General features: G+C 38.1%; 1 protein-coding gene across 1 annotated transcript in view; it reads left to right on the top strand.

The window, feature by feature from the left end:
* Positions 1-12,195, top strand: part of LOC136875677 (ATP-dependent RNA helicase DDX54) — a 110,018-nt gene that overhangs the window by 21,731 nt on the left and 76,092 nt on the right. Inside the window, exons 4-5 of the mRNA XM_067149234.2 lie at positions 627-773; positions 4,979-5,147. Coding sequence (XP_067005335.2) covers positions 627-773; positions 4,979-5,147 — 316 coding nt within the window. The remainder of the gene's footprint in view (positions 1-626; positions 774-4,978; positions 5,148-12,195) is intronic.

Raw genomic sequence — 12,195 nt, 5'->3', positions numbered from 1 at the left:
AAAATAGCTTACGGAGGTATTATATTTTAGTGGTGTAGGGAGGGGGAGGGAGGTTGATGGGGGGCGGCAAACTGATCTTTGCCCCCCTGACAAATCTCCTAGTTCTGGCCCTGTATAAAATGATAACTGTTTCAAAACATTTTGGTTAACTGCTGTAAAGAAGATAGGAGGAAGAAAAAAGGAATGCAAAATAGGATGAACATAAAGGCAGGTCAGTGTGTGAGGAGGGAGCAACAGAAAGAGGAGGAGGCAAAGACAAACATGAAAACACAAAAGGATAAGGACAGTCTCCATGTCTTCATACATTGCTGTCTTCAAATGGATAGGTTCTCTTCTCACCAATCCCAGTGTTTCTACGTCCATCTCTTCGAAGATGGCAGTGTATGAAGATGCAGAGATTGTCTTTTGTGTTTCCATGTTTGTCCTTAATGTCCTTTTTTCTATTGCTCCCTCTTCACACACTGACCTGCCTTTATGTTCATCCTATATTGTGTTCCCTTTCTATTTCTCCTATCTATCCATATAGCCTATATGTGTATGATTTGGTTTGATACTTGCTTGTTCCCTTCCAATGCTGTAAAGAAGATTAAGCCAATTTATTTTTAATTTGTGAATTTACTTCATAGGTTATTTGAAATGGGATTTGGTGAACAATTGCGAGAAATTGTGACACGACTTCCAGAAAATCGGCAGACAGTATTATTTTCTGCAACATTACCAAAAGTGCTAGTTGAATTTGCAAAGGCTGGTCTTAGCGATCCTGTGTTGATTAGGTAAGTACATATCTATTGTTAATAATACAGTGTAATTGAAGGTACTCCAATTCATTTAACTTAAGTTGTAGATACTAAATGTATTCACCTGGGGCTCTGACCACATGAAGTCATAATTAGAACTCAAGATTTGAACACTGTTGGTAACTGTAGTGAAGAGTTCAATAATAACATATGTCCGATCAACTCTCTGTCATATTTCATCTTTCTCCTTATCCTCTCTATCAATTAGCATGACTATTTCCGCATCCAGGAAACATTACTTGTAGTTCTAGCAGATTCTCTGACGTTTGTCAGCTTGGTCCTCCTTTTCTTTCATAATCCCCCTTCCGTCTTAACTCTCTTAACTCTCAAGGTAACGATATATTGTTACCCATTTACAGTGTGAAGACTGTCAAGGTAACGCTATATCAGCACCACATGAGCACCCATTAAAAGCTTGTTAGACGGCACAAGCGTGCGGAACTAAACTAGCTAGATGCCGACCTTCATTTACTCATAGAGTTTGCACAATGTTTCTTTTTTGTTCACTACGAAAATGAAGTTAATTTATTTTATTGAACAGAAGGTTAGCTGAGATTGAGTCATGATATCGTAATGATTTTTGGTGCTGATTTGATTTGATTGGTTTACTCTTAGATTGTTGTCAGAAGGTTGTTAGTGTAATTATAGAAATACCTTTTGAAGCCTTTTTTGTGTTAGCTTTAGTTTAAATTAGCTGTATCATAGGTAAATATAGTCTTCATGTGAACGTTTCCTTTATTATGACTGTGTCGTCATTTTGGCTAAATGTTGGTGATATAGAGTATTTAGACGACTGTATAACTACATGAATTTTTCAGTCGTAAAGTATGTTAATGTGATCCTCTATTTTTGTACTAATGAAATGACAATCATGAATGTCTTCTGTTTTATTCTATCATATGATAGGCAATATAACCACAGTATTATCTTATGAACAATTTGCTATATATATTTTTTTTTTTTTTTTTCAACAAATCTGAAACTAATGCACAGAGAGGGATCAGGTCACATAGATGTGTGAACAATTATGTTGTTTTTAAAATGTAATTGCATATGTGATCCAAAGCAGGACATGTTAAAGTATTATTTTATTTAACATATATTTTTCTGCAAATTATATATATTTTTCAACAATTTTTCCTCAACCTCATAGATAAGGCATGCCCATGAACTATAATTTTGCCGTATGCTTGTTGTTTGTGCTATGTGTGTGATTTTTCTCGTGATATCTGTGAATGTGTAGATGTTATACTTTTTTTTTAAATATTGTATTATTTCACAAGACAAGACTTATGATAGTGTATTTGGAGCAAAGGTATGGAAAGTAATGCAGCGGAAAGGATTTTAAAAACAAATGATAGAATATCTATAAGCAGTGTCCAATAATATTGTTGTAGCAGTGTCCAATAATATTGTTGTAGTAGTGTCCAGGAGGACAGAATGGTTTTAGAATGAAACTGAACTATGACAAGAAAGCATGCTGTCACCATTGTTATTCATAAAGGTTATGGACAAAATTGTGAAGGGAAACTCTTAAAATATGGGGAGGGAGAGCTGAAGGTTTTCAGATCGTATTGTGCTATGGGGAGCAAAGAGAGAGGAAGTACAAGGGCACCTTGATATCTTAGGTGAGATTATTGAAAATTTTGGAATGAAAATCAGTGTGGAAAAGAGTAAGACAATGGTGTTGACTAGATGAGAAAGGAAAGGGAATTATAAAGAGACAAAACCTTGAAATTGTGGAAAACTTCAACTACTTGGGATTGTGATGTTTGGACATCAGACATGGAGATAAAATGGAGTATAGAGACTCCAAACTTATTCACTCTATTTATTGTTAAGCCATTAAGTGTTAGGCTAGCATTGGTAAAGGTACCTGACTCTCATGTAACAATTACAAATTTTATTTTCTGGATGTTAAATATTCAGGCCTAAATTATAGATAGCTACATTCACTTATGTGCTACGAGCAGTTTCCCGTGGGCTCTGCCTGCATTGTATCATGTTGTTCATTAATATCTCTACAGATATACTTGCAAAGTTTTAAGGTAATGACTATATGAAATATTATAGCAACAAACACCTGAAAATACATTACAAATTGAAATTGAATTACATTTGTTTTTCTGTAGTTTGGTAACTTTTCGAACTTATTGTGAATTATTGACATGGATTCATTTAACTTTGTACATCGTTTCTAATTGTGAAATCATTAATCTAGTGCCGTAGGACAAACAGTATTACACGTCACACTGTTAGGAATGTAAATGTATAAATTCCTCTGAGTTCCAACCCTGAAATTGACCATAAGAGAAACATGGAGTTTCCAAATCCTGCTACTTTTAGTGATTGTCCTTGAACCTTGTTTACAGTCATTCTGAAAGCTTCGTTACGCTGATGTACAATCGTATAAACCAGCAACAGTTATTGCTACTAACCCTGTAGTTATGATTTCCCATAATTATGAAGATCAGGTGAAGGAGCTGAGATTCCAAACGCCGCAGTCTACGAATAAAACAAAGTCTCCATTGGTTGCAATAAACAGAGTCAAGAAAATACGTTACAAGGGCATAGTTTTAGAATAATTAAGGAATGAAAAGAAATATAAAACTATGGTAGACATACTTTGTGAAGCAAGTAATCTGCACTTGGAAGCAATCACTACATACCCATTCATGGAATTGAGGTTAATTTTTCAGAGAATGCTTGCTAGATTGTATCATAAGAGCAAAATCCAGCTGTAAAATAAGCTATAAGAGGGAAAGTTGAATGGGACACCTTGAGCTGGCGTTACCATGGTTATGGCTGACCATTGCTTGATCATTTTCGAAGAACAGGGAGTTTTTGGTAATATCTTGGAAACTTGATTTTAGGGTCTTTAAAATGTTGTTTTTGGAGTCCCACTGGAATTGACTGAGTATTGTTTCTCACAGTGAGGGGTGTAAAATGAGCTGTGTTCGGTTCTTCTACAACCAGACCAAACCCCATGGCACTACAGCCCTTGAAGGGCCTTGGCCTACCAAGTGACCGCTGCTCAGCCCGAAGGCCTGCAGATTGCGAGGTGTCGTGTGGTCAGCACGACAAATCCTCTCGGCCGTTACTCTTGGCTTTCTAAACCGGAGCCGCTATCTCACCGTCAGATAGCTCCTCAATTCTAATCACATAGGCTGAGTGGACCTCAAACCAACCCCCAGGTCCAGGTGAAAATCCCTGACCTGGCCGGGAATCAAAACCGGGGCCTCCGGGTAAGACGCACGCATGCTACCCCTATACCACAGAGTGTTGATATTTTGCCTGTATGGATTTTTTGTTTTGTGCCCCTTTACAACACTGACTGTCAAATTCAAATTTCAACTCACTACCTCTATGACCTGTCCACGTGCAGTTAAGTCTGCTTAAGTCTGTAAATTCTGGTACTGATCAGTGGAGGCGTGTAGATTTGTACAACCAACAACAAACAAAAAAACTTGATTTTATAGATATAGGAGGTGGTGTTTGTAAATCATCCAAATGATCATCTCTCAATGCTGAGTCATTGGTATAGTGAATGTTGTTAATCCAGACACCATAATCTTCATGACTTTCTCTTTATATTAATTGGTTTCCAAAAAATACTCTCAGAATAAAAGTTAAATAAGAATGGTCATTACGATGGTATGAAAAAAACTACATACAGCTTCTGTATTGGCAAAGCCAAAGATCAGAGCTAAGAACTGCAAAGGAAACCTATTAACCATGTTGTGGATGAAGAAAGGAAAGTAAGACACTTGGATTGAAAGACTGAAATAGTCAATCAAAATTTGCCCCTGTATTAGTGAATATTTTCTATAAATTGAAAGTATGCTTCTGCTAATTTTTGTCACTTATAATATTCTGCTGTAGGTTGTTCTTTGTCTTTCTGTATTTGTTATTAGATGGTGAAGCAGTCTATAGGCGAGAGCTTAATATTCTGCTGTAGGATGATCTTTGTCTTTCTATATTTATTATTAGATGGTGTTGCAATCTTTAGGTGAGAGCTAAGATTGCTTGCTGTCCTTGGGAGAAAACCATTGATAAACTATTTAAAAAATTTATTCTGGTGAATCATAGGTTTGTTTATTAATTGTACTGTGATAAAAAACATAGTGTGTAATTATTCAAGGAATTTTTCAGAAGTGTAAAGAAATTTGTGCAATTCACAGGTTGGATGTGGAATCTAAGTTACCTGATAAATTGAAATTGGTATTCTTAATATGCCGTTCTGATGAAAAACTTGGTGCCCTTCTGTGCTTATTGAAGAATGTTGTGAAAGCTGGTTCGCAGACTGTGCTATTTGCAGCCACAAAACATCATGTTGAGTACCTACACATGGTGAGTGTTACCTTGATTTAATAGTTAATACAGTAAAACCTCATTAAGACATTTCCGCAGGGGACGAGGAAAGAGAACTTGTTAAACGAGGAAAGTCCTAAAGAATATTGAATTGAAGACTATTAAACGGGAATAAATAGAATCTCTTCACTCACCCCTCCCTGATATGCATGTGTTTTATGTTCTGTATGTACAGTGAAAGCTGCATCTACTTTTCTGAAGATGAGGGGAGAGTATTAAAAGAAGTGAAAAACATGAGAGAACAAAAATGGAAACCTTTTCCACTGTGGCCTATAAAAGTAACAACAGAGTTTTAAGAGATGTGAAAAATGCACCAGAACAAATGTGAAAACCTTCTGCATTGAGGCCCATAAAAAGTAACAACATATTATTGCAGGTCATGTTCTTTCTAAAACAAGTATATAATGCTGAACTGGTAGTTGAAGCTGTATGTTTTGGACCAGGTGGGTAATTTAACATTGTAACAAGCATCATGAGGTGATTCCTGAGATCAAAACAAGAAAAATATGTCTCTGAACATACGTCCAACAATGTGTCATCAAGTTATATGTGAGTTACAGGGCGTACATTGGCTACATCACTGGTGGTACTCAGTGTCCACTATGAGCAGTCTAAACATGGTCTGGCAAAGCTACTCGAAGATACCTGGATCCTCTCGAACAGCTGCATAGGCATTATTGGTACACTGCTCCAGGTTGTCAGTGTCATTGACCAGAATAGCATACTCTACAGTTTTCATGTGTCCCCAAAGATAAACCTCGGGCAGGCCATTGCACTGGACCTCGATGCCTGATCGACCTTTATGGGAAAGTGGTGTCCAAAAACCAATGTTCATGCAAACTGAAATGTGTTCTAACCCCCTCATACTAGGGCTGTATGTTCCAACACTACAGGTGGCGTGTCCCTGAAGGACTGATGCACTAGTCTGTTTGTTGTCGGGGTAGAATGTATGGGCTGATCAGTTGATCAAGGATGCATCCAAAGCACTGATGATGATTAGCGGCAGCCATACCATGGGGATTTTCAACTGCGCACGTGTGTTATGCATGTTCATGGTGTCATCTCTTCCAAATTTGGCCTCATCAGTGAACAAAATGGACAACAAAAACGTCAGTATGGTAGTGGCCATGTGCAATGCCCATACCAGCACATTGTAAGACATATGCTTGTAAGGACATCCTTTCTTGGTTTGATCCCAGGAAACACCTACGACGTTTATTACAAATTTTTAGATGCCCACTGTATTACTCGGAAGTTACACTCGCTCATGTGCAAGGGAACGACTTCGGCCACCATCTTGAAAGCGACAACACTTAAGATTGTCAGGAGGGCTGGTATGTGGTTAAAATGGTACATGTAGCTCATCCACAATGGGGCTGTGCCTGAAAATGAATTGCACCACCTCAGGATGAGGACATGAGTATACAAGACAAATATATACCATGCTACTCGACTTCATAGGTTACGGTTAACAGTTATGTTCCTAATCTGATCACACATCAGATATTCAGTACCCTTCACTGTACAATTCAACACACAACAAATTCCCAACTCCTGATGGGAATGTGAAGCATAAACATACACTATGGGTTATTCAGTATCCTCCCTGCTTACCGGGAAACTAAACTGGACTTTCCTGAAGCTAGCAGCTTGCTTCCTGTACGTGGAATTTACCCTATGAAGTGCAGGAATTCAAAACCTTTTTCTATTATCGTACAATTTCCCTGGCCTGCCTCAAAGGGCGAGGACCTGTATTGGAAAGCACATTCCATACATAAAGGATGATGAGCATTTACAAGATTGGGAAAAGTGTGATCGTACTAAGCAGTAGTAGTGAAAAATAGTGAGGTAATGCATCAGATCTTCATCCAACTTATAATTTGTATCTTGCAGAGAAATATGCCATATACCAGTATTCATTTTATATCTTAATTGTTCTCCGTTTGGTATAATTTTCTTGTGGTACAGGGTAGAAAGTGTTACTTTGCCATTATTTAACATTTTCATTCAGGCATTTTCACTTCAGTATTCTGTACCTAATATATTGTACATTTCCATGATATAACTAAGGTCAGACAGTGTTATGAAGATACTTTTAATTTTTGTAAATGTATTTCATTAATTGAAGTTGGCACTTACCAAGCCTATTTCCGATTGGTTGGATGATTTTGTATTGTTGAAAATGGTTACGCATGCAACAGTCATGTTCGTCATCAAGTTGTGATATCGTATCATTAAGACATATCAAATGCAATAAAGTATTGAAGGCACCAAGTTCCTTTACTTCAAAATCAATCAAAAACATCGTTGGCGCCCAACAGCACGGCTCTCAATAACCTGAGATGTTCAATACAAGCAAGATCATGAAAAGTGAAATGCAGAAGTGAAAACAATGCGTCACAATTGAGGTTAAGCAGCGGAGTAAAAATACAACACATCTCGAATTCGTGGAATCATTCACGGATATTGCATTCTCGTTCATAACGAAAATCAGACTGCTGAGGCCAACAACTTCAACGAAGTGCAGCATAAGTCAGTAATCAAGCAAGTATGATTTGAGGTTACATACATAGTACATTCAAGGAAGTAAAGACAAGATTTCAAGATTTACATTCTTCTCACCGCTCAATGCAAGAATCTCCGTGAGACCGTGAGTCTCTTTGTCATCTACACCATCCTTGCTCTGCTATATATACGGTACTCTTAGATTCTAGCCTCTCTTTCCCTCAGTGCATGTTTTTGTAACATAAACATGCACTGATCAACATAATAATAAAAAGAAGAAGAAGAAAATAATAATTGAACTCCTCTGATCCTCCTGTTGTCATAAATATAAAAGATCCAAATTCCTTTGTCATATAACCTCAATTCAGCAACACGATTCCTTTGAACGTATCCACAGCCTTCACACAATCCCTTCGAACTTTCACAGCATAAACTTAATTTCAGTATGTCTCAACTAACAAAATTGAAACAATCGCGTAGTCGAGTAAAAGACACGTTAACAAGAATAATAAAGTCGATTACAGCTGACATGTCAAAATCAGAGGCGAAGGCTAGAATTAAAAAATGTGAAGAGGTATGGAATTCTTTTGAAGAAGTACAAAGTAAAATATAGGAAACACTGATGAAATAGCTGCACTACAGTTTGAAGAGGAATGTGAGGGAGAGCGAGAGCTATTTGAATCTATTTATTTCAGCACAGTTACACAACTGCAAACAATAATAGATGAAGCAGAGGATGTTCAAAATAATTTGCTACCTCAAATGAACACGGCAGTAAACAATGCCAATCATCAACAGGAACTTCCACAAAATCATAACAGAAGAATACATAAATTACCAGAAATCAAATTACCAGAATTCAACGGCGAATTCACAGAATGGTTGCTTTTTAAGAACAGTTTTGAGTCAGCCATTCATAATGATACTCAACTAACAAATATTAAAAAATATCAGCATCTGATCGGTCTTCTGCCGGGCGAGGCACACAAAGTCATTCAAGGTTGTACCATTTCAGAAGAAAACTACACAAGTGCGTGGAACTTGCTTGTAGATACATATGATAATCAAATGATGATAATCGAGACACATCTAGATGAACTTTTCAGTTTTCCTACAGTTTTTAAAGAGAACAAATATGAATCACTCAGGCAATTACAATTTCATATTCAAACTCACATGGCTTCATTAAAAGCAATGAAGCAACCAGTACAATATTGGGATACATTGGTTATTCATCTAGCAAAGAAGCAGCTGGATTTCATTGAGCAAAGAGACTGGCAGGAAAGTGTGAAAGGCAACACTCCAGAAAAGATGCCAACGTTGGATGATTTCTTGAAATTTTTAACTGAACGTTCCCAATCATATATGCTGTTAAATCACAACAAAACTAAGGCATTGAACACGCAGGCAAATCCGAAGGACAAACAACCTAGCAAGAAAGTTGTTATGATGACAACTCAGGCAAGCTGTAATCTATGTGGTGGAAGTTGCCTCATTTTTACATGTGAAGAATTAATTAAGCCATCAGTTGAAGACAGAAGAAAACTGCTCCGAGAAAAAGGACAGTGTCACTGTTTGAAACCTGGACATATTGCAAGAAATTGCAGAGGATCAAAATGCAAGAAATGTGGACTTCTTCACAACACACTTTTACACACTGAGGAAGATGACAAACAGAAACAAAATGTTAAAGTAAATCAGGTGCCCATAAACCTGTGTGTCGAATCTCAGCATTCACCTGCTTCGCTCAATGTGAGCTTGGCAAAAAGAATAACATCTCAAATACTTTTGTCAACAGCTTTAATTGATGTGAAAGATGTTCACGGAAGAGGAATGACACGCCGAGCCTTATTGGATCCGGGATCTCAGTAGAATCTAACAAAGGAAGGTCTGTATAAGAAACTTGGTTTACTGAATGTCAAGACAAATACACAGATTATTGGAGTCGATTGTTCCAAAGTGGAAACAAAAAGGATTACGAGAGTACACCTCGCTTGAAGGAATGACGGATTTGAGGTTGAAGCAGAATTTCTAGTTCTGCCAACTATAAGGACATTTGCTTGGCAGACCCCACATTCAACAAGCCCGGAGACATAGACATATTAATTGGCGCAGGACTTTATTGGAAAATAGTCATAAATCCACCCAAGAATGAAGCTGAAGGACAGCCAGCTCTGCAAAACACCCAATTAAGCTGGATTATAGGCGGTGAAGTTTTTGAGAACAAACAAGGATCAACAACAACATGCATGAAAATTAGCAATCAACAATTATCTGATCAGATGGAAAAGTTCTGGAAACAAGCAGCAATTCCGGAGATTCAGCATTACACATCAGAAGAATGAATATGTGAAAGACAGTTCATGGACACCGTTTCGAGAGATACAACAGGTAGATTTATCGTAGGCTCCCTATCAAGCCGGATGTAATCCTCAGAGAATCAAGAAAACATGCACTAAACAGACTAGAATCATTAGTCCAGAGATTAAGCAGACACCCTGAACTCAAGACTGCTTATGCAGATTTTATGGACGAATATGAAAAGCTGGGGCATATGAGCTTGATTGAAACAAACCAAAATCAAGATGTACCAAATTCACACTTCCTACCCCATCAACCAGTGGTACGTCCAGATAGTGACACCACAAAGGTCAGAGTGGTATTTGATGCCTTGGCAAAAACATCACTCAATGACAAGCTCAGGACAGGACCTAATTTACAGCAAGATCTTTTTCACATTGTACTTAGATTTTGCAGCTATAAGTACGTCATGGCGGCAGATGTGGAAAAGATGTTTCGGCAAATCCTCATCCATCCTGAAGATCGAGCATTACAGCAGATTTTGTGGAAAGAGGAATCTTCAGCCCCTGTGAGGATTTATCAGTTGAATACGGTAACATATGGAACAGCATCAGCACCTTACCATGCCATGAGATGCGTAAAAGAATTGGCTACTCTTCATGAAAATGAATTTTCAGCAGCAGCAAAGGCTATTTGCGATGATTTTTATGTAGATGACTGTTTAAGTGGAGGAGACATTCCAGAAGACGTGATCGAACTACGGCGGCAAATACAAAATATACTCAAGAGTGGTGGAATGCATTTGAGGAAATGGAGGTCCAACAGCAAAGAGGTCTTGCAGGATTTGGAGAGCAAAAGAGACAAAGGTACTTTACTGGTTTTAGACAAAGGTGAAGCTAGTAGGTCTCTGGGACTCAGCACAAGATTACCTTCAGTTTCGAGTTGAGCTGGCAATTTAACATTGTATTGAAAAGGTGGATATTAACTTTCCCATTTCTCTATTGTTGAGCTGGCAAAGCAGTCACCAAGATCCAAAAGAGATGTCGCGTCCAAAATCGCACAGATTTTTGATCCAGTAGGACTCATGGGTCCAGTACTGATCAAAGGGAAGTTCTTGATGCAACACTTGGGTAGGTGGATTTGAATGGGATCGGCCATTGTCCCGAGAGCACCTTCAGATTTGGAACGAGTACTATACGTCATTAGAAAGGCTGAACAACATCAGGATTATGAGAAATATAAATCCTGGGAATTGCTCTGGCTCTCTCAATTTGTTTGGATTTAGTGATGCTTCAGGGGCTGCATTTATGCAGTTTGTCAAATGCAAAGTGGTCTCTACATTTCCAATTTACTTTGTGCGAAGAAAAGTAGCTCCTTTAAAAACCATTTCGTTGCCAAGACTCGAATTGGAGGCAGCCCTTCTTCTTGCACAACTTGTCAAAACAACAGTCAGTGCTTTGAAAGAAAAAATTGGCCAGATCAGATTATGGAGTGACAGTACAATTGTTTTGGGATGGATCAACACTGAGCCAAGGCTGCTGAAGATATTTGTGGCAAACGGGATTGCAAAGATTCAAGAAGCCACTGATGCAACCACCTGAAAGCATGTTCCTTCAACTGAAAATCCAGCTGATCTTCTCTCAAGAGGAATTACTTCAGCAGAACTCGAAGACAAAACGCTTTGGTGGAGTGTACCTTCTTGTCTTCGCACGTAACGTCAACAACCAGAGCATTCAGAAGAATTTGAAACGGAACTACCAGAGCTGAAGGTCACAGCAGTTACGTTGACAGCAACATCAACCAGCATTCTACTGAATAAATTCTTGTCATTTCCGAAATTATGCCGTATAGTAGCATATTGTCAAAGATTAATTTATAATTGCAGACTCAAACCACCAGAAAGGAAAAAAGGTTCACTAGAAATACAAGAAACTTGTAAGGCAGAGAAACAGGTGGTCAAATGGACACAATTAGAAGCATTCCCTCACGTACTCCATTGCTTAATTAATAATCAAGACCACCCAAAGGAGAGTTCTCTGAAGTCACTCAGTCCATTTCTGGATAGTGACGGATTGATTAAGGCTTCGTTTTTTGGACTTTACATCAGAACAGAGACATCCTGTGCTTCTACCAGCAAATCATCACATCACTAGAATGATCATGGAAAATGAACATCGTCATCTGAAGCATTGTCCCCCAGAGCAACTGCTACATGCAACTC

The sequence above is a fragment of the Anabrus simplex genome, chromosome 1 (assembly GCF_040414725.1).
Source record: "Anabrus simplex isolate iqAnaSimp1 chromosome 1, ASM4041472v1, whole genome shotgun sequence".
Lineage (NCBI taxonomy): Eukaryota > Metazoa > Arthropoda > Insecta > Orthoptera > Tettigoniidae > Anabrus > Anabrus simplex.
Note: the sequence above shows the minus strand (reverse complement) of the source record. Positions and strands in the feature narration are given on the sequence as shown.